Source organism: Ovis canadensis, chromosome X (genome assembly GCF_042477335.2).
Source record: "Ovis canadensis isolate MfBH-ARS-UI-01 breed Bighorn chromosome X, ARS-UI_OviCan_v2, whole genome shotgun sequence".
NCBI lineage: Eukaryota > Metazoa > Chordata > Mammalia > Artiodactyla > Bovidae > Ovis > Ovis canadensis.
Window position 1 is genome coordinate 69,993,618 of NC_091727.1, and position 24,501 is coordinate 70,018,118.

At 34.9% G+C, this 24,501-nt stretch overlaps 1 protein-coding gene across 18 annotated transcripts in view; it reads right to left on the reverse strand.

Moving 5' to 3' along the window:
* The window catches only part of ATRX (ATRX chromatin remodeler), a 276,097-nt gene that overhangs the window by 80,744 nt on the left and 170,852 nt on the right, over positions 1–24,501 (reverse strand). For all 18 annotated transcript variants that reach the window (XM_070291855.1, XM_070291853.1, XM_070291866.1 and 15 more), the window contains 10 exons: positions 19,560–19,701; positions 18,508–18,617; positions 17,292–17,438; positions 16,962–17,139; positions 10,096–10,233; positions 8,947–9,122; positions 7,491–7,608; positions 2,387–2,517; positions 480–568; positions 178–350 (listed from right to left, as the gene is read on the reverse strand). In XM_070291855.1, the coding sequence (XP_070147956.1) occupies positions 178–350; positions 480–568; positions 2,387–2,517; positions 7,491–7,608; positions 8,947–9,122; positions 10,096–10,233; positions 16,962–17,139; positions 17,292–17,438; positions 18,508–18,617; positions 19,560–19,701 (1,402 nt within the window). The remainder of the gene's footprint in view (positions 1–177; positions 351–479; positions 569–2,386; positions 2,518–7,490; positions 7,609–8,946; positions 9,123–10,095; positions 10,234–16,961; positions 17,140–17,291; positions 17,439–18,507; positions 18,618–19,559; positions 19,702–24,501) is intronic.

Sequence of the window (24,501 nt, forward strand, 5' to 3'; positions counted from 1 at the left end):
TTCATTAAACATTTGTTGCTATTATGTGTATATGATTATCCTAGATGCTTACCAATTGTGGAAAGATATTCCTTTGAGCCCATTGGTGAGGATAATAACTGGAAAGAAGCATGACTTTACAATGACATATTTTTAAAATCAGTGTTCCATGATATATGTAAGAATTTTTAGACTCACTTTCTTCCAGTTTTAAAGAAACTGAGGGATTGTTTCCTGTTTCATCCACATTTCCTTCACCACCTCCTCGAGATCTTGAATTCCAGACTTTAATCACTTCAACATCATTGTCACTGCCACTTCCACTTGAGCTACTATCTTTTTTTCCCTTTTTCCCCTTTGCTTTTTTCTTTCTAAAAAACAGAACAAATTCAAATGGTTAGGGAAACACAGGAAAAATACAAGTGCCAATTATTAGAGGACAATCAGCAAGTTGGGATTTTAAACATGTCAACACAGGGCACAAAAAGTATTCAATTTACTTTGTATAATCATCAGAGCTTAAACTCATGGAGGTTTCATCGGAATCTGAAGCTATAAATTCATCCATACTGTCTTCATCAAAATATCCCTAGGAAAAAAAATGAACAGTTTAAGAATTTATTTCAATTTAAACTGGAAATCATAATGATGATGTCTATTTCATTTAAGGATAAGTTCATTGTTATGAGATAAGAAAGAACTGAAGAACTATAATATATTAGAAAAAATAAAGGAAACATCACAATATGACTAATATATGCAACATGAAGTCTTAGATTGACTCATGAAAAAGAAAAGGGATGTAAATACAAAAACTGATGAAATCCAATTAACCTCTATGTTTAGTTACTAGTACTTATGTGAATTTCTTAATTTTGACTATTTTACTATGGTTATTCAAGATGTTAATCTATGACAGAAGAGACAAGAACATACAATTGAAAAAAAATAGTCTCTTTATTATGTGGTGCCGGGAAAACTGGACAGCTATATGTAAAAATGAAATTTGAACATTCCCTAACACTATACACAAAAATAAACTCAAAACGGATTAAAGACTTAAACGTAAGGCTGGGTACTATAAAACCCTTATAGGAAAACATAGGCAGAACACTCTCTGACCTAAATTGCAGCAAGATCTTTTTTGACTTACCTCTGAGAGTAATGAAGATAGAAACAAAAATAAACAAATGAGACTTAATTAAAATTTAAAAAGCTTTTGCAAAGCAAAGGAAACCAGAGACAAAAATGAGGTACTATGCCACACTGGTTAGAATGACAATCATCAAAACTCTACAAATAATATATACTAGAGAGGTGTGGAGAAAGGGGAACCCTTTATACTGTTGGTGTGTGTGTGCTAAGTCGCTCAATCGTGTCTGACTCTTTGTGACCTCATGGATTGTAGCCCGCCAGGTTTCTCTGTCCATGGGAATTCTCCAGGCAAGAAAACTGGAGTGGGTGGCCAGGCCCTCCTCCAAGGGATCTTCCCAACCCAGGGATCTAACCAGGTCTCCCACATTGCAGGTGGATTCTTTACCGTCTGAGCCACCAGGGAAGCCTTGTTAGTGAGAATGTAAATTGGAATAGCCAGTATGGAGAACAGTATGGAGGTTCCTTAAAAAACTAAAAGTAGAGTTGCCACATAATCTAGCAACCCCAGTCCTGGGAATATACCTGGGAAAAAACTGTAATTCAACAAGTGTACAATAGTCAGGACATGGAAGCAACCCAAATGTCCACTGACAGAGAAATGGATAAAGAATATGTGGTGTATACGGATATTATTCAGCCATAAAAAAATGAAATGATGCCATTTGCAGCAACATGGATGGATCTAGAGATTATCATTCTGAGTGAAGTCAAACAGAGAAGGACAAATATTGTATGATATTGCTTATATGTGGAATCTAAAAAAAGGGTACAAGTGAACTTATTTAAGCAACAGAAATAGAGTCACAGGTGTAGAAAACAATCTTATTGTTACCATCGGGAAGGAAATAGGGGATTGGAATTGACATATACACAATACTATAATAAAGACCTACTGTATAGCAGAAGGAACTCTACTCAATACTCAGTAATGATCTATATGGGAAGAGAATCTAAAACAGAGTGGATATACGTAGAACTGATTCACTTTGCTATACAACAGAAAGTAACACAACATTGTAAATCAACTATATGCCACTAAAAATTTTTTAAAAGATTAACATTTAACACTCCTTCCATAATCACAATTCATTTAAACACTGAGTAATTAACTAGAAATAAAATAGGCTGAAGTACTGTACCACAAAGAAAAAGAAATCTGAATATACAGTAAGTCTATATAGATCAACCTTTTCCCAAAGTTATTCTACTTACTACAGACACCTTTTGATCAATTTTAGGTTAGTTAATTTACCTTATTTTCTTTACTAATGTAGTCCAGCTGCAAACACCATGGGTGAGTCCAGATTCTACTTAACATTTGAAAATCTTGGAAAAGTTTTGCACCGGCCTTTCCTCTTCCGCCTTCACTGCTATTACCTACACCTGATCAAAAGAAAAAAACAAATAAAGAGCTAACATTAAGACATAAGAATTCTCTAGTTCAACTAAGGTGTTTCTGTATTAGGACCTTAGCTTGATCTGTGCATCAGAATACTCTGGCCCTGTAGAGAAGCTAATAGGCCCTCACTTTTAGACTATTTCAAAACACATAAACAGGACTGCAAAAGAAATCTAACATACAGAAATCATCAAAATGCTACAAAAAAACACTTGTGGTATAATGATATGCAACCTTATTAATACATTAAATAACAAAATATAGTAGTAAGTTTAACAATGGCCTGAAATTTTGAAGTACTGATAAAGGTAAATAAGTTTGAGATATCAGTAACAACAATAATATGTAGAAATATTTCTTATTTCTATTGGTAACAAAGTCACAGCTATCACTAATACTACTATGGTTTAATAACTGGAAAATGCCATATTTTTGATAAAGGTTAGTGAAAATAGGCAGTATTTTCTTATTCAGGTCCTAGATTCTATCCGTGTGCTCTAGATTACAAATTCCTGCTTTAGATAAAGCCACTCTCTGTATGCAGTACTTAAGCAAAACTCTTATGTCAAAAACCCAGCATTTATAAAAAGTGTTTTTCAAGTTAAAAAAATTATTTATTTTGCCCAGAGAAACTTCAACAATATATTTTTATATGAAAATGAAGTAAAAACAAAATGAATGCACATTTCATTAAGATGACAAAATTATCAAGGGGGTAAAATACAAAAGAACAAAGTTGATCTTTTAAAAGAACAGTATTTAAACAATAACATTTTTCTGTCCACACATGAGGGACAAGATGTATATTCAGTAATGATATGAAATATGAATAAAAAAGCATAAAAATCCAGTACTCGCTATTTTGCCTGATTAGAGGTATTGCCACTGTGTATGATAGAAATCATTGCTGTGAAAATGAGGCATCTAATTTCTTGATAGCATTCCCTTATAATCCTTTTATTTCTACAAAGACATAAATGAGTCTTCTTTTCACCTGAACACTTAAAGAGGCTAAGGTATGCCTATATCTTGTTCTGGTTTTGATTTACATTTCCCTGATGGCTAATCATATTGAATAACATTTAGAGAGGTGATTCTCAGGCAGAGGGTACATCAGAATCACCCAGAGGAATTATAAAAATGCAGCTGCCTAAGCCCTACTCTAGAACCATTGAATCAACCTGTAAGATAACAGGAGTTTATTGTTTTCTATTTATAAGAGTACAATTCAGTGGCATTAAGTATAATCAAAACGTTGTACAACCATCAGCACATTCCATTTCTAAAACTTTTTCCATCATTGTTAACAGAAACTCTGTACCCGTTAAATGAATCTGATTCTTCTAGTCAATTCTAAATGTAATCACACAGTATTTGTCCTTTTGTTTCGACTTATTTTACTTAACATGAGGTCTCCAAGTACCATTCACGTCAGAATTTCTTTAAAAGATTGTAATATTCCATTGTTTGCATATATCATATTTTGTTAATCTGTTCATTATTTGATGGACACATTGATTGCTTCCATGTTTTTGGCTATTATGAATAATGCTGCTATATAAACATGAATTGGTAAGTATCTGTTTTGAATTCTTGCTTACAATTATTTTGAAAGTAGAATTTTACCTAGAAGTACAATTGCTGTATCACATGGTAATTCTCTGCTTAACCCTTTGAGGAACTACCACACTTTTGTCACAGCAGCTACACAAGTGTTCTAATTCCTCCATATCACTTCCAACACTTATTATCTTTCTTTATCTGAGAGTCATCCTATTGGGTGTGATGTGATATCTCTTGGTTTTATTTGTATTTCTTGAATAGTGATAATGTAGAGCATCTTTAATGTGCTTATCAGTCACTTGTATATCTTTTTTGGAAAAATGTCTATTGAAAACCCCTAAGTCCATTTTTTAATTTTGTTGTTTTTTTGTTGTTGTTAGGTTGTAAGGGGCTCACCAGGTGGCGCTAGTGGCAAAGAACCCGCCTGCTAATGCAGAAGACATAAGAAACCCAGGTTGGATCCCTAGGACCGGAAGATCCCCTGGAGGAGGGCAAGGCAACCCACTGGCCTGGAGAATCCCATGGACAGAGGAGCCTAGCAGGCTACAGTGCACAGGGTCGCAAAGAGTCAGACATGACTGAAGCAAATGACCACATGCACACACAGAAGTTGTAAGAGTTCTTTTTATGTTCTGGATATTAATCCCTTTTAGGAAAATGACTTACAAATATTTTCTTCCATTCTGTAGACTGTTTTTGTATGTGCTCCATTTCTGCATGCCTAAGACAATGTATGGATTTTAATAGTGATTTAAGCTAAAAATCAGGCTGTTTTAAAACTAAGTATTCACACTTATAAAACCTAAAGTTGTCTACTGAAAGCAGAGGCTTACATGTAAATTGAAACTTCTGATGGAAAGTCAAAGTTTTAGCTCCTTGGTTGTGTCTGACTCTTTGTGACACCATGGACTGTAGCCCACCAGGTTTCTCTCCATGGAATTCTCCAGGCAAGAATACTGGAGTGGGAAAAAAAAAAAAAAAGAATACTGGAGTGGGTTGTCATGCCCTCCTCCAGGGGAAATTCCTGATCCAAGAATCAAACCTGCATCTCTCGCACTGCAGGCAGATTCTTCACTGTCTGAGCCACCAGAGAATTTGATGGTAAAAAGGAAGGAAAAGAACTGTATTTTTTAGAGAATGAAGGAAAATTAAGAAGATACTAATTTTCTTGAAATTCATTAAATTTAGTCTCTTATGACTTTAATTCTGCAAATATTAAATATATGATAAATTATTACTACTAAAATTACCATCAAATTGTTGCTAGCATTAAAAGAAGAATTTATATGAACTTCTTAAAGCTAAGTTGAATATAAAAAGAGTCAAAGAAACAAAAGTATTTTTGGACTATGTAATCAATAAAGTATCAAAGATTTTAACTGCAAGTGAGACAGGTGACATTTTGGGAGAAACACTTTGATGGTTTCTAGTGAGAATCAAGATAAAGCAGCTTTTAATATAATCCATTTGGCCTTTTATGAGAGTTTTTTTCAAGGGGTTATTAACTCAGGTTATTCTACTTTAAGGAAAATAAAACATCACATTTAGTAAGGGGGAAATTCCAAGACATTCTCATGATTGAAAGATTCATGGCACCAGATAAATTAACAACCATACCTTTCTTAGTTAAGAAGCTATAGCAGTTAGTACTTTAGATATTTACTCCTATCACTTGAAGTCATAAAAAATGAGACCCCCTTAAATCTTAAATATTGTACTGCTCTTAGAAAGAATATGTTTTAATATCTATACATGAGCTATATTAACATTTTGATGTTGGTTATTAAACACAACTGATTCTTTAATATTTTTAAACAGTACATTCCCCACAATGAAACAAAATTTTAAATATTTTGGAGAAAATATTAAGTGACCAAATTTAGCACCTTTTATTATTCAGAGATTAATGAAAGACAGGTCTCAACATCCCTCTCTTTCTCACTGGAATGACTATATTTAGTTAATGATGTCTGTACTTTTTGTCATTCAAGTCCACATGGTACAATAAATCTAATAGCTTATGATTAATATACAAATGAAAATGTGTGACTTAATAGAAATGATCTCCTTTCAAAAGTCAGTCAGAAAATTGTTTTAAAAATAAAGCAAAAAAATCTCTATAAAATACAAACATTCGAAACCTGTTTTCCCCAAAGTAGAACAACTGTTCAGGACCATAATCATTATTCTATTTTCTAAAATAGAAATTATCTGTCACAAAGAGTGTTATTTCAACTACTAATATGAAGCATCACTGTAATGTGTGTGTATAAATCTCCACTCTCTATTTTTTTTTGATCACTTGTATTGAAAATAGCTGAAGAGCACCTTCTAACCTATAGCCCCTAAATAAATCTGGCACATCCACTGGGGAAAGGTACCAGAATAAAGTGACCAACAAGTAAAAAATTTCACTCCAGACCAAACAGAAACTAACGTTTTGCTCTGTGAATGGTGACAACCTTGGACAAACACACATACAAACACCTGAATTTATTGATGATGAAACAGTATCTATCTGCTATATGTTTTTAAAGCACATAGAGTGACTTTCCTAGTAGACCAGTGGTTAAGATCTGCCTTCAATGCAGGGGACATGGGTTCAATCCCTGGTCCAGAAACTAAGATCCCACATGCTGTGGGGCAACTCAGCCCACATGCCACAACTAGAGAAAAGCCAGCATGCTGCAACTACAGAGCCCACATACTCTGGAACTCACATGCCACAAGTAAAGAGAAGCCTGTGTGCTGCAACAAAAGATATTATATGCCGCAGCTAAGATCCAATATAGTCAAAGATAAAAAAAAATAAGTAAGTTTAAATAACAATTTTAAAAAAGCATATGAAAAAGAGTATAAGTTCCTCATAATGTAATCACTCAGAAAATAACCTGGTATTAACATATTTGTGTATTTTAGGCATTTCTGTGTATTTTTATTGTAACACTGGGACATAATATAGGCCCTGCTTTGTATTTTGCCCTTTTTTCCCTTCAACATTTGTCAATTTGATACCTAAAAGGCAATTTCATTAGTCTGACTTATAGGTCTTTTATTAATGTGGTTGGATATTTTTTAATAATACAATGGAATTTTCTGTATCTTCTTTTATGGATTTAGTAAAATATATAATATTTTATGAAATAAAAGCTCTTTACAAATTGAGGCATTATTGATATATTCTATATATTTTTTCACTAATTTGTTCCTTAATTTTATTTTGAGAATATTAGCTTTTTAATTAGAAATATTTTTTGTTTTTATAATATAAACATACCATTTTACACAAATCCAAAATTGCAAAAGAACAACTGATGTGGTAAAATTACCATGATAGCATTCTTCAGAAATGTCTTAAGAAAGAAAAAAACAATAAACTAAGTCTATTTGTTACCTGTTAAGTGATCTAAGTAGTATTGATAGAGTTTGCACTGAATAGGAGTCATTCTCACAGCTAAAACATACTCATGCTTTGGAGGCAAAAACTTTGTTAATGCTGTATAATCTTTCCTCTGTAATTAATAATAAACAGAATGAAAATTAGTTAAATATATGACAGGAATTAACTGCTCTAAGAATCATCACTGCTTGCAACTAAAAAGTGCACACAAATAAAAGGTACCAGACATATAAGAAAACATTTACTTAAATATATTTACCCTCTTTAATCATACAATGATCCCATTTAATTGTAGTTAATGTATTTCATGTGACTACATAGTATGACTCACTGGTAAAAAGATACTGCAACACACCAGGCAGGTTTTAAATTGAAGTGGCCATACTACCAAGTGAGCAATTTAGGTTTTCAAATGGTCTCCTCTATATAGAAAAAAAGAAAAGAAAAAAAAGGTGGGGAGGGGATACAGTAGGTAGTGCTAGCAAAAAGAATTGCTTTAATCATACAGTAAAACGGATGAATCAAAGTCCAATGCAGTCTGGGTTATCCTTTGGGTAAAGTGTGTCAACATGCCAGAGGATAACATATAACATCAGGGGGAATGTTTGTCCAATTGAGAAAACAAGCCATGTATAGGCATTCTTAATATAGGAACAGGAAAGAAAGAACACTAATGTGATAGATACAAATGACTACCTAAATCAGAAAAATGCCACCTAGGTAGTAGCAGTAATATAGAAATAAGAGTACCTGCTAGTAAGTACCTGTGGGTAACCTAAACAAACAGAAAGACTTTACCTTATATAACGGTAGTACAGTCAGTCAAAAGGACAGCCTATCTCATCTGTTATATCCATTAATAGCTGGTGTCTTAAGAAAAATAAAGAACTGAGATCTATTAACTGCTTGCTTAGTCTCTAAATACTTATCTACTCATTAACAATGGTTTACTGAAGATCTGTGTGGAAAGAACACTATTAGTCCATTAAAGTTATTGTATGTACTTGGAATTAATAAAACTGTTTCTTCAGGATTACTTCTTTCATAATTCATAAGTGCCTTTCTTACAACCATTTCAAACAAATGAGGTCTGGAATATTATACTATAAATTCTGGTGAGCACAGAAATTTCCTAATCATAATAGCTGTGGTCCTTTTACACATCCCCTATCTTGAGGATGAGAAAAATCTAAACATTAACATATAACCATATAAAGCTATACATCCAGCAAATGAATTAATTAAGTATTTTCTAAACTTCTCAATGCAAATTTTTAAAAGTTCAATACTAAATAAACTTTGGAAAAGAGTGCAAGAAAATTTAACTGTAAAACTACTGAAAGAAGGAGACAGAAAACACAAAATAATTCAAGTTAAAATTCAGAAAACATTTTAAGATTACAATATAAAAAAGTTAACAATATATTATTACTGTGGAATGTACTTGTACCTGAACACATCCAGCTAACATTTCATAGAGAATGTGAGCTCGTTTTTTCATTACTCTGACATCTACCATGGTAGAATCTGCACACTGACCATTTTGGATTGGATTTATAAACCGATTCCTGAATTCCTTAATGGATCCAAGCAAATTTTCTTTGATAAAGTTAACCATGCAATGATCTAAGAAAGAAGATATTAGTGCATTAACAACAGTAACAGCTAAAAGAACTGAGAAAAATTCTCTGACATAAAGCTCATGTCAAAAATGCATGCCATGGCAGCATTAGAATCAAGATACAAAGAAAGAACACCAAACTGAGTGTAGACTAAACACTGGTTTATCAGTCTGATCTAGAACTGGATTACCTAAACCAGATGAGAAATTCAAATAAAACTCAATCCAAAATTCTAGACTGTTTAGGAAAAACACCTAGAACATTTTATTCTAACTCACTAGTCTTTATAATACATATTGAGTACACAACAACTGCTCTGTAATTCTACCCATGACTTTATGATCAGCAAGGGTATCATGTGAAAACAACATAGATACTGAACCAAAATAATAAAATCAATTAATAAGCAACTAGATCAAATTTTGAATTAACTAATTTTAGTTCAAGAAGTCCTAAATAGTTGCCCTATGCTATACAGGACCACAATGTGAAACAGGGCAACATTCTATAAATGGGGAAAGAAAAAAGGGGAAACTGGAACAGACAAAACTAAAGATAAAATATATAGTATAGATAAATATAAAGAAAGATAAAGTGAAACAGTAACCAGTATTACAAATAATAAAACAGAAAACAGTAACTATAAAAATACTAAGAGAATGGAAATAACATAAAAATAACAAAAAACAATTAGAACAGATTACAATGGGATATTTCAATTTGTTATTTGCTGCGTAACTCATGTTCCCTCTTTAGTGTCACCACACACATATGAAAATGAGGGAAACTCACAAGTCACTTCTTTGGGTTCTCATCATTTATCCTCAGCCTCAGCATACTGTATCCTGACATCAATTCAACACAACTTTCCTCCAGTCTCCACCTTCCTAAAACTTTCATTTAGCACAGCATTTCTTTCCAAGTTCCTAACAGTAACTCCTCCAAAACTGGATACATTCTTTTACACATTGACTCACACTCAATTAGGTTATTTTGAAGTGGTGTTCCTGTTAAAATAATTCTCCTCCTTGATCGTATAGAATTCATAGCTTTTGAAACAGCAGATGCTTCATTTTTTAGAATATGGCCTTCATCACAAACAACAAAGTCAGGTCCTAGAAAAACAACATTTAATACATAATAAAATTAAAAGAAAAATCCATTTAGGTAAAGTTAATCACTTTTCAGTGCTGCTCTTATGGAAAGATGCTGTGGAAACAACATCCTGATAAGAACAGTTATATTTTATCTGTTGCTGTATTTAGTTAATGTGGTACTAACAGTATTAATCTTATTAAAGTGCTATTATGATGGTACTTAAGGGCCTCTGAATAAGAGTACAATATAAGTTAAAACTACCACTTGAGACGAAGAGTAACTTATATATATATGAGAAAAGACAAATTACTAAAGCTACATTTAAAGAAACACTATAGAAATCACAACAGACCAAGTAGTACTTCCCATTTGACTTACTTCACATAACTAGTAGTCATTGCTGGGAAAAAATTTAACTGATAAAGGACAGCTAAACTGACTGTTACATGGGTATGGAGGTAGGAAGAAAAACATGGTCCAGGCTACAGATCTCATACCAGAGAGTGGCTCTTTCAAAAGAAATATATATGATTTTTTCTATAAAAATAACCATATGCACTCTTGGGTAAAGTATCCTATAAACACAAATTGCTTGCAGGTTAATATACACAGCCTTGATGTACTCCTTTTCCTATTTGGAACCAGTCTGTTGTTCCATGTCCAGTTCTAACTGTTGCTCCGTGACCTGCATACAGGTTTCTCAAGAGGCAAGTCAGGTAGTCTGGTATTCCCGTCTCTTTCAGAATTTTCCACAGTTTATTCTGATAAACACAGTCAAAGGTTTTGGTATAGTCAATAAAGCAGAAATAGGTGTTTTTCTGGAACTCTCTAGCTTTTTCAATGATCCAGTGGATGTTGGCAATTTCATCTCTGGTTCCTCTGCCTTTTCTAAAACCAGCTTGAACATATGGAAGTTCACGGTTCATGTATTGCTGAAGCCTGGCTTGGAGAATTTTAATCATTACTTTACTAGCGTGTGAGATGAGTGCAATTATGTGGTACTTTGAGCATTCTTTGGCATTGCCTTTCTTTGGGATTGGAATGAAAACTGACCTGTTTCAGTCCTGTGGCCACTGCTGAGTTTTCCAAATTTGTTGACATTTTTTCACAGCGTCATCTTTCAGGATTTGAAATAGCTCAACTGGAATTCCATCACCTTCCACTACCTTTGTTCATAGTGATGCTTCCTAAGGCCCACTTGACTTCCCATTTCAGGATGTCTGGCTATAGGCGAGTCATCACACCATCCTGATTATCTGGGTCATGTAGATCTTTTTTGTGTATTCTTGCCACCTCTTCTTAATATCTTCTGCTTCTGTTATACCATTTCTATCCTTTATCGAGCCCATCTTTGCATGAAATGTTCCCTTGGTATCTCTAATTTTCTTGAAGAGATATGTAGTCTTCCCCATTCTGTTGTTTCCCTCTATTTCTTTGTACTGATCACTGAAGAAGGCTTTCTTATCTCTCCTTGCTATTCTTTGGAACTCTGCATTCAAGTGGGTATATCTTTCCTTTTCTCCTTTGCTTTTCACTTCCTTTCTTTTCACAGCTATTTGTAAGGCCTCCTCAGACAGCCATTTTGCTTTTTTACATTTCTTTACCTTGGGGATGGTCTTGATTCCTATCTCCTGTACAATGTCACATACCTCCATCCATACTTCATCAGGTACTCTGTCTATCAGATCCAGTCCATTAAATCTATTTCTCACTTCCACTATATAGTCATAAGGGATTGATTTAGGTCATACTTCAATGGTCTAGTGGTTTTCTCCACTTTCTTCAATTTCAGTCTGAATTTGGCAGTAAGTTCACGATCCGAGCCACAGTCAGCTCCCATTCTTGTTTTTGCTGACTGTATAGAGCTTCTCCATCATTGGCTTAAAAGAATCTAATCAATATGATTTCTTTGTTGACCATCTGGGGATGTTTACGTGTAGAGTCTTCTCTTGTGTTGTTGGAAGAGGGTGTGTGCTATGACCAGTGCGTTCTCTTGGCACAACTCTATTAGCCTTTGCCCTGCTACATTCTGTACTCCAAGGTAAAATTTGCCTGTTACTCCAGGTGTTTCTTGACTTCCTACTTTTGCATTCCAGTCCCCTATAATGAAAATGACATATTTTGGGGGTGTTAGTTCTAGAAGGTCCTGTAGGTCTTCATAGAACTGTTCAATTTCAGCTTCTTCAGTGTTACTGGTTGGGGCATAGACTTGGATTACCGTGATATTGAATGGTTGCCTTGGAAACAAACAGAGACCATTCTGTCATTTTTGAGATTGCATCCAAGTACTACATTTTGGACTCTTTTGTTGACTATGATGGCTATTCCATTTCTTCAAAGGTATTCCTGCCCAAAGTAGTAGACATAATGCTCACCTGAGTTAAATTCACCCATTCCCGTACATCTTAATTCACTGATTTCTAGAATGTTGATGTTCTCAATTGCCATCTCCTGTTTGACCACTTCAACTTTGCCTTGATTCATGGACCTGACATTCCAGGTTCCTATGGAATATTGCTCTTTATAGCATCGAACCCTGCTTCCATCACCAGTCCCATTCACAACTGGGTGTTGTTTTTGCTTTGGCTCTATCCCTTCATTCTTTCTAGAGTATTTCTCCACTGATCTCCAGTAGCATACTGGGCAGCTACAGACCTATGGAGTTCATCTTTCCATGACCTATCTTCTTGCCTTCTCATAAGGAGTACATCAAGGCTGTATATTGTCACCCTGCTTATTTAACTTATATGCAGAGTATGTCATGAGAAACACAGGACTGGAGGAAGCACAAGCTGGAACCAAGATTGCCAGGAGAAATATCAATAACCTCCGATATGCAGATGATACCACCCTTATGGCAGAAAGTAAAGAAGAACTAAAGAGCCCCTTGATGAAAGTTCAAAGAGGAGAGTGAAAAAGTTGGCTTAAAGCTCAACATTCAGAAAACTAAGATCATGGCATCTGGTCCCATCACTTCATGGGAAATAGATGGGGAAACAGTGGAAACAATGGCTGACTTTATTTTTCTGGGCTCCAAAATCACTGCAGATGGTGATTGCAGCAATGAAAATAAAAGACGCTTACTCCTTTGAAGGAAAGTTATGACCAACCTAGACAGCATATTAATATAAAAGCAGAGACATTACTTTGCCAACAAAGGTCCATCTAGCGAAGGCTATGGTTTTTCCAGTGGTCATGTATGGATGTGAGAGTTGGACTATAAAGAAAGCTGAGTGCCAAAGAATTGATGCTTTTGAACTGTGGTGTTGGAGAAGACTCTTGAGAGTCCCTTGGACTGCAAGAAGATCCAACCAGTCCATCCTAAAGGAGATCAGTCCTGGGTGTTCATTGGAAGGACTGATGTTGAAGCTGAAACTCCAATATTTTGGCCACCTGATGCAAAGAGCTGACTCATTTGAAAAGACTTTGATGTTGGGAAAGATTGAAGGCAGGAAGAAAAGGGGATGACAGAGGATAAGATGGTTGGATGGCATCACTGACTCAATGGACATGGGTTGGGTAAACTCCGGGAGTTGGTGATGGACCGGGAGGCCTGGCATGCTGCAGTTCATGGGGTTGCAAAGAGCTGGACATGACTGAGCAACTGAACTGAACTGAGCTAATATACACATAAATTACTTAAACACTGATTTAAACAACAGCAATTGTCGAATCATCCCCTATATTTTAGGCATTACAGAAAATGCATCTTCTACATGATTTCAGAAGTAACTCCTTCAGTATGATTGATCAAAAAACACAATTGCTATTCAATGTTCAGATGGACCTACATGAAGAATAAGAGAGTTATTTTTAAACTAATCAACTTTTTAAAAATGAAAATAAGTATCTTGCTTTATATGTAAAAACTTATTATTTATTTTGAATCCTAAAAAGTTATCTAAATATAAAAATTATCTTTTATACAAGTGATTAAAATGATTTTTACTATCTAATATTACATGTTCATGAGGGTGTGGTGAAGTAGGTACTCATACATTCTTTGTAGAAGTCTAAGGTAGTATCAATGGGGCTTCCCTGGTGGCTCAGATGGTAAAGAATCTGCCTGCAATGCAGGAGACCTGGGTTCAATCCCTGGGTCAGGAAAATCCCCTGGAGAAGGGAATGGCTACCCACTCCACTATTCTTGCCTGGAGAATTTCATGGACAGAGAAGACTGGTGGGCTATAGTCCATGAGGTTGCAAAGAACTGGACACAACACAGCGACTAACACTTTCACTTTTCACAAGCTGTTAATCAAACACTGTGGAAGACAATTTCGTAATATCTACTAAAATATAAAATATGTCGTACCCTTAACCCAAATTTCAGCTTCCGGGAATTTATCCTAAAGATATACTTCCACAGGTATCATAAGATACATGAAATATTCTCTGAAGCATTGTTACGGTAGAAAATTGAAACAACTTAAAAGCTTGGTCAAAGGGGTTCATAAAACTATGCTATGATGGAATGTTGCAGTACTTAAAATTAATGATGTACATTTCTTTGTACTATCCTTCAAAGATATGTCAAATGTGTTGTTACTAAACAAAAGGAAGAGAGATTCAAAATTTACATTATGATCCCATTTTATTTAAATAACCACCTCAAACAGGGTAATTTTTATCTATGTACACATAGATGTAGTGAAGTAGAGGATTAACCTGGCCCCAAAAAAAGTTTAGCCTTTGCCTCCAGCTCTAGGGCAGTAACCTCTAAATTCCAGTAATGTCTAACTTGATAAAAATTTCTTTACCTAGATGGCTTGGGAAACATTAGAGATAGTCTATGCTAACAAGGTGATGGGGCTGAAGGGAGATCAGCTCTGGGCATGTAGCATCTTCTCAACTTCTGGAGGGACTAGAAACTAAGATGACCCACATGAGTGGTCAACCATGTCTATGTGACCAAGCCCAAACTTCAGACACCAAGGCTCGGATGAATACGCCTGTTTGGCAATATTCCACATATACTGTCACTATAACACTAGTCTAATCACAAGAAAAACAACAGACACCAGTGAACATCCTACAGGATACTTTAATAACACTCCTCAAGACTGACAAGATAACAGAAAATAAAAGAAAGACTAATAAACTGTCATAGACCAGAGAAGAATGTGGAGACATGACAAACGCTATGTGGTACCCTGGATGGGATCCTGGAACAGAAAGTGGATGGTAATATTAAACTGGTAAAATTCAAATATGGTTTGGAGTCTAGTTACTAATATATCAATTTCTTAGTTTTGACAAATCTACCATGGCAATGTAAGATGAACAATGGAGGATTTGGGTCCAGGATAAATAGGAGCTTTCTTTACTGTCATTTTAACTTGTCTGTAAACAAACAAACAAAAATTTCAAAATAATGCTTTTTTAATGTCACTAAATAGCTTATATAGAAAAACAAACACTACTAATTATGTTATAAGCTTTCATTTCTTTTTAATTTATTTCCTCATGATCACATTAAACATCTGAAACTTGTTTTAAACTGTTTCAAGGAAACCTTCTGAAAAATATGCTGCAATACTATTCACTAGCTTATACCTCTCTGACAACAAAACCACCACAGGACTTTTAGACAACTATTTTAGTCATGAGAAAAGGACAAACTTAACATTTATAATGGCAGTTAGTTTGGTACATGTTGATTACATCATTACAAAAAAAAGGCAAAAGAACACAGACTTTCAGTTATAAAATGAATAAGGTCTGAGGATCTAATGTATAAACAACATGGTGATAACAAGGTGACGATAGATGATAACAATGCACTCTATAACTGAAATCTGAAAATGAGTAGAGCATAAATGTCATGACCAAAAAGAAAAAGAAAACTACATGAGATAATGGATGTATAACACAAAGGGGGTTACCCTTTCACAATGTATACATGTATCAAATGATTACATTATACATTTTAACTGTTACAATTTTACTTCTCAAATAAACCTCAATAAGCTGAAAAAATAAATTAAAAATAAAATTTAAAAGGGGCAAAGCCACGGATTCTATTCAAATGATTCTATTATTCAAATTCAAATTATTCTATTCAAATCATTCTATTCAAAATAATACTATTATTTTGGCAGTGAAAAATTAGACTTTCTCAACAAACATCTAAAGCCTCAACAGTGTCTTAAAGTAATTAGATATAACAAGATAAAGTTTGAAAAGAAAAAAATATAGAATACAAATAACTAAATATTTATTGGCTCTGGGACAGTACAACTTGCTGCTTTTCCAAGTCACAAATAGGGATTAAATATTTGGATCTTGCATCATGAGGATATTGTCAACACCACTGTAAATATTAACCTTCCACAGTGATGACCATTTAAAAAAAGGAAAAATGCAGCAATTCTTCTAATGACATAAAGTTGGAAAAGAAACATAAAGAACTGTTTTCAGAGAATGGAGAGAGCTCTCATGATTGTCTAATATTCAGTCAGAGGAATTTGCAATTGTGACATACCTGGTACATTTTTAATTGCTTATTTATTGAAAACCTCAAACATTTTCAGACTCAGCAAGTGAATTCTGAACATCTGGCAATATTAAGGATGATTTCATCTTAATGAAATTATACTAAGAAACAAACAGAAAGCAAAAACCTGAATGATAAACAATAGCCAGCTACTTAATAGTTGGTCAATTAGTATTTGTTAAATAAAACATAATAAGCACATTTTTCATTCAACTTGCTTTGTTATCTCAGTGTCTGTTAATATCTTACCTGGATCAACCAATGCTTTGTTAAATATTTCTTTAAGTTTCCTACTCTTCACATTCCTTCCTTGAGCAAGATTTCTGTACATCTCATAGCCTATGATCATAACACCACCATCTTCTTGCCACCTCTGTAGCATGTAGCTTCTTTCTTGAGGACGTTTCACAGTTGCTAATTCAGAGACCTTTGGTGGGAAAATAAAGATTTTTAAAGGTAGGAATGCATAAATACTAAATATCCCCACTGAAACATGCATCACTGACAATTAAAAATCTTATTTTTTACTATATGAATTTTATGCAGTTATTTTCATAATAGAAAATATTTTAAATATACCTCAAGCTTCTCATCATCTTTTAATCCCTCCTGCCACTTCTCAAATTCATTCATCCAATTCAAAGCAGTATTAAGAGGACAAACCACCAAAGCTGTGCTGAAATCCAATTTGTCACACAAAAGAACTGTATGAAGAAAACTTACCACCTACAAGAAAACAAATTAAGTTGCCACCTTCATTTAAATATCTTCAAAAAGTAAATAAATTGAGCAAACTTATAATAGTTGGGATTTTTTTTTTTTTTTGCTGTTTAAACAATAAAGCAACCAGGCAAAGGTCACAATTTCCAAACCAGGAAAAGTACAAAGAGATATAACATGTAAAAGGCAGAAATTCAACTAGATGATACATAACGTCCTTCCAACTCTAAAGCTCCATGATTTTATGATCAGTAATAATATGAATATAATAAACAATAACCACAGCAAAATAGCTACTAAGTCCTTAGTCCCCAGAGAACATTCCTATGATCTTTAGAAAATACGACTTCCCATTTAGAAGAGAATTATATCATAGAGTATTTTCCCACTGCAAAGTGTTCTGACTCACTGAATCTACTGTCTTATGGCTTGGAATTACATATATATATAGATATATATAATATATATATTTTGATAAATATATTATATATATATGTATCTTTTCACTAATTCCACAACTCTGCTACAATTCCTGAAGTCTTCCTGCAACTTCCTGCATTCAGAAATGTAGTGTTTTAATAGTGAAAATACATTATGTTCTCATTACTACAGGATCACAGACTATTAAAGTCAGGAATCCCCTGGTTAGGACTGTGCTTTCATGCCGAGGACATTGGTTCAATCCCTGATAGAGGAACTAAGATCTCAGAAGCCACACAGCACGACAAAAAGAAAATTGTAAAGGAAGTTCATTTCCACCTCAGAATCTTTGCAGTTTTACTGGCTATGCCTATAATCCCACTGCTTCACTTCATTAGGGTCTCTGTTCAAACATCGCTTCCTAAAAAATGCTTTACCTCTCTATGCTTCCTTAACATTATCTGAAAGTACATATTTCTTATTTCATTTGAATAAAATCTCTCTCACCCACCAGAATATAAGCTTCTTGGGGGAGAAATCTTGTTATCCACTGCTTTATCTCCAGCCCCTACAACCACATCTGGAACCTAACAGAACATAGTATACATTTTTTAATTCATGAATGCACAAGAACAGAATACCTTCATGTTCTTACCTGTAAAGTCTTACCAAGGCCCATGCAGTGGGCAAGAATGCATCCTGAACCTGGAGATTTCTTTGTTTTTTTAACAGACTCACAGCAGCAATCCCACATAAATTGAACACCTAAAAATAATATCTTTGTTAAGTTCAAATTTAAAGGTGCAAGTTAAAAAATCTTCCTTCATAAATACATCATAAACATAACTAAAACTTCTAAGAAACAGAATTTTTTAAAAAGAAAGAGACAAAAATCTCTTAATGTAAATGAGATTTGTTTTACACACAATCCCCCTACCCACCGCTAAGGTTTATTAGAAAAAATGTGAACACAGGCACACAACAGGGTGACTTTCATTCCTCTCAGGTATCACAGCAGACCTTTTCTCCATTCCCTGGGATGATCCAAAGAGACAGATAAATAATCTAATAGAAACTTTATCCAAAGAGAATAGATCCCTATCAAATATACTTTCAGATTTATTGAGTCAATCCAGGGCGGGAGGGGAAACCTCAGGAGCTAAGTTATCATTTCTCCCTTTATTCAACACTAAAAACTCAACAAGAAATGGGCTTGCTTCCTAAGAAGTAGGAACTACAGAATTTGCTTAATGTATTCATTCACATACACCCTCAAAATTGACTTATTGATTCTGCTCAGACAAAGCAGATAGGGATAATTGGATATCTTTCCAAAACCAATCAAGGAATATTATTAACAAAAATACTTGAAAAAGCATTTCCTAAAGAAGGCTTTTAGCTAACTGTACCTTTCCCTACCACACCGCTGCCCTTAGCTAACCATTGCAGATTAGGTGAAATCCACTTGCTATACATACCCATTTATGAGTGGCACACACTTCCCATTTCACAAAACTCATTTTCTGTGCAATGTTCAATTTTGTTCTTCTTCATTTGCTTATGCACTCCATAAGGGCAGAGATCATATCTGTTATGCTCACCAGTAAAAGTAACTCCAGGTCTTAGCAGAAACCTGAGGCACACTGGGGCCATCAAATATCGGTAAAATTTAACTAAAAACACTTTAACCATCTAATGGTTTCTTACCATCTACTTGATGTGGTTTCAATTTGATAACCATATTTCTATGAACCTGCACTAAAGGTTCTTTGGTTTCTTCATCTTCATCTAAAACCAACTTCGTTGTTATTGGACACTTAGTCGGTGAAGCATCTTCAATTTCTATCACCTACAAGAAAGGGAATTATAGATAGTTAAGCTCAAAGAAACCTTTTAAGCAATGGTGGAATATGAACCTTACTAAAAGAAGTTTTCCAAAATACAGACATGTCTACTTCCATACTAAAATCCAGTAATTTTTGTTCAGTAAGACCAGGATGGATCATTAGTTTACAAGTTTTCTAAAATAAAAAAAAAACCTCTACAAGACTCTGAATCACTGTGGTAATGTTGGTAATTTATTAATAGCTCATTGGTTTTCACCTTGAACACCTTAACACATGCTAGGTAGAGATGTGAGAAAAGGAGCACTCTAAATTAACCTATGACATCATCATTAAAATTCACCATTATGTGGGATTCTATTCTTCTAGAGTTTCCCTGGTGGCTCAGATGGTAAAGCCTCTGCCTGCAATGCGGGAGACCCGGGTTCGATCCCTGGGTTGGGAAGATCTCCTGGAGAAGGAAATGACAACCCACTCCAGTATTCTTGCCTGGAGAATCCCACAGACGGAGGAGCATGGTAGGCTACAGTCCATGGGGTCACAAAGAGTCGGACACGACTGAGCAAGCTTCACTTGCTTCACTCGCTTCATATTCTTCTAGAAGACGTGAAAATGTGCAAGGAAACTTATGGTTACCACAATGACTGGTCATGACTAGTATTTAATTCAGGCAGTAGTGAAGGTAAATATAAATGTTTTACAATGTGAATGAAGACAGTCCCAAACAAGAACTGTCCCACCCAAGATTCCAAAAGGCTCCCACTGAAAACCACTGTAAATATGTGTTGTGAAAGGGAAAAATTTTCAGAAACACTGGTATGAGAACCTCAGGCTCAAAAGCATAACAAGAATATATAACACCCTTTAATTGCAAAAGGGAAACAATCACCTCAAGTTTACTATTTGAAAGAAAACTTAAATACATATACATAAATACAAATACATGTGTCTGAATATATTTCTTTGCTGTCTCATCCCAATTACATCCCAATTACATAGTATACTCAAGAACTGTATAAGCTAGGTACAAGTACTGCCATTTTACAAATTTAAAAAAAAAATCCTAAGAGACTGAGAAGTTAAATAACTTATACAAGGTCATGCAACTCTTAAGTAACACAATACTAGGACTTATACCAAGAGGGCTAGGCTCCATAGTCCATGAACTTAACCACTATGCATTAATAGTTTAATAAAGAAAATTTTATATGAACAGGTTTATGGTTCCATGAAAATCAATAAAGAGTCATGACTTTAAACTATGGACATTATGATGTTTAAGAATAAAATTTTAGCTGGTACTTTTTTCCTTATTTAGAACTGTAACTAGGAATGAATGATTACTTGATACTCACTATAGACATTTCCAAACATGAACAGAAGTATATAGAATAGCATAATGAGCCCTATCACCCAGTATTCAGCTTCAAAAATTATCAACCTCTGGCCAGTTGTTTCACTGGCAGCCTCTCACCCATTCTCCAACTCTTCTGATCCCATAAATGATTCTGAAGCAAACCCAAGCAAGTATATTATTTCATCTGTAAATGTTTTAGAATGTCTCTTTAAAAGGACATTCTCTCTCTTTAAAATCATAACTATAGTATCATTATTATATGTAAAAATTATTTAAACAAGTCACAAATTTGTAATATATTACCTTGATAAAACTAAAATTATATACAAATCCAGATGTGGTAGAGTATAAATAGCACTGGTTATTTAGATCCCAGCTCCATTTCAACAACTTACTTAAACTCTCTTAGCTTCAGTTTGTCCGTGTGGAAACCAGTTTGTCCGTGTGGAAACTAGGAAAGCTTATAAATAACTCTCATGAGGTTGTTGTGGCGATTAAATGAGGCAAAGAATACAAAGTATCAGGCACAGACTAAGTATTCAACAAATATTTATTGTGTTCTAGCTTGGATGTATCCCAGCTTCATACTGCTGTGCCAAAGACATAAGCCAAAATGGAAAATTATCTGAATGTCTTGTCCTGTTAGCAAGGTGTGGTGGGCAGAACCCTAAAATGGCCTCCAAGATTCCAATCCTCTGCTGTAAACATTCTATATAACTTCATTCCCTTGGGGGTGACTGAGATCTGTAACTATAATCATTCCCGTAACTGGGCAACTAATCAGTTGATTTGACATAATCAAAAGGGAGATTCCCTTAGATGAGGTGGGCTTAAGCAAGGTAAGCCCTTTAAAAGGCTGATCTGTAAGAGATGTTCTCTTACTGGTCTCCAAGACAAGCAAACTGCCACACTATAGAGAAGTCTACAGTACTTAAGAACCTCATTGCCAGAATCACAAGGAACTTAATTCTGCCAACATGTGAGCTAGAAAAAAGCACAAAGTCTTAGATGAAAATTGCAGCTCTGGTGAACATCTTCAATTTCAACTTAGTGAGAAATTGAGCAGAAGACCCAGCAGAGTCAGGCTCAGCTAAGCCACTCTCAAATTCCTGATTTATTGAACTGTGAGATAATAACTTTGCTTTGTTTTTAGCTAAGCTGTGATAGTTTTTTAATGCACAGTAGAAAACTAATATATAAGGCTTTAACCAAGACTTCTGAACTATATGCTCATGTGATATGGATGACATTTTAGCTATTAAGCACTATCTTTGGGATTAGAGATGAATCAATCTTCAACCTGAATGGAGAAGATAATTTACAAAGAAATGGTCTACTTATCTGTGACTAAGTATATGTGTTTATGCACTAAAGGTACAACTTAAGGAAAGTTTATTTAACTAATAATAGACAGACAGGAATGAAATGAGAGAATTTAGGAGAAATAAATTAAGCTATAGTAAGGAATAAATAAGGACATGCATCCCATGTCTGAACTGAAAAAGGAAAAGAAAACATGAATACAAAATCATTTAAGCAACACACTGAAAAGGCTGAGCCCCATTTCTGCTGATGGAGATTAAGTAGCTTGATACATGATGGAATATTAGGGAACAAATCTGTCTTCCTGCTGTAATCAATTAGAAAAGTAGACAAAACATATGAAACAAACATTTCTGGACTTTGGATTATAGGAACCAACAGGACACTGATACCTGAGAGAAGAAAAATCAACAAGGAGGACCCTAATCCCTCTTGATTGCTGCCAGAAGGTACATTTCAGAATTTAAGATAACCCAAGCAGAACTCTGGAGTTGTGCTGAGTTGGGGAAACAGAGGTCAAGCTCAGAGAGCTGGAAAAAATACAGAGAAACTACAGAGAGAAAAGAGCTATACAAAAAGACCTCCAGAAATCAAAATGGGAGTCACTTCAGTCTTAGCTGAGTATTACAATGCACATGAAGAATGAAATTCCACAAAGCCAGACAAATTGTGACCAAGAAGTCATGAGGTAAATAGTCCCCAGTGATCATATAGGTCTGGAAGGCATTCAGTTTTAAACAAGGTAGAGTATGATCTTCATACTAACCCAGGGCATTCTGTAGAAACCAGACAAAGGCCACACATTTGGCAGTGGGGCAAAACCATCCATAAACTACAGGGACACACCTTAAGAGTTTTTTTTAATATCAAAATAATTAAACTGGGGACTTCCCTACTGCTACAGAGGTTAAGAATGCACCTGCCAATGCAGGGGACATGGGTTCCATCCCTGATCTGGAAGGATCCTACATGTTATGTATAGAGCAACTAAACCTGCGCACCACAACTACTGAGCCCATGCTCTAGAGCCCTTGTGCTGCAACTACTGAGCCTACATGCTGCAACTACTGAAGGCTGTGAGCCTACAACTCATGCTCTACAACAAGAGAAGCCACGGCAATAAGAAGCCCACACACCACAGCTAGAGAGTAGCCCCTGCTCGCTACAACTAGAGAAAGCCCACACAGAGCAGTGAAGACCCAGCACAGCCAAAAATTAAAAAGAATAATTAAACTGAACTAATAAGTACCTTAAATATCTATACAGAACAATGCCAGCACTCTCCAATAGAATATAACATACACTCAACAATACCCAATTTACAATGTCTAGTTTTTAACAGGAGAAGGCAATGGCAACCCACTCTACTACTCTTGCCTGGAAAATCCCATGGACAAAGGAGCCTAGTGGGCTGCAGTCCATGGGCTTACGAAGGTCAGACACAACTGAGGGACTTCACTTTCACTTTTCAATTTCATGCACTGGAGAAGGAAATGGCAACCCACTCCAGTGTTCTTGCCTGGAGAATCCCAGGGACGGCAGAGCCTGGTGGGCTGCCATCTGTGGGGTCGCATAGAGTCGGACATAACTGAAGCGACTTAGCGGCAGCAGCAGTTTTTAATAAAACATTATTAGACACATCAAGAAAAAAATATGAACAATAATCAAGAGAAAAGTCACTTAACAAAAATGGTAAGAAATGACAGAGATGTTCAAATTGGCAGACAAACACAATAAAGCAGATGTAAAATGTGTTCCAATACTGAAAGGAAGATGTGAACACAGTGGGAAAAGAAATACAAGCTATAAGAAAGAACCAAACGTAATTTCTATATAATAAAAATGTAAAAAATAAATATTTAATATGAAAAACTCACTGAATGAGATTTAGCATCATAATGGAAAAGAAGAAAAGATCTTGCTTGAAGACAAAGCAAGAGAAACTACCTACAATGAAACAGGGGGGAGGAGGCAGGGGGAGGAATTGAAGAAACTACTGGGAAAATGCCCAGCAATCTAATACATATGTAATTAGAGTCTCATATAGGCAAAGAACAGAAAACCTTGTCTGAAGAAATAATGGTCAAAACTTTCAAAAATTTTTATAGAAACTATAAGTCCACAG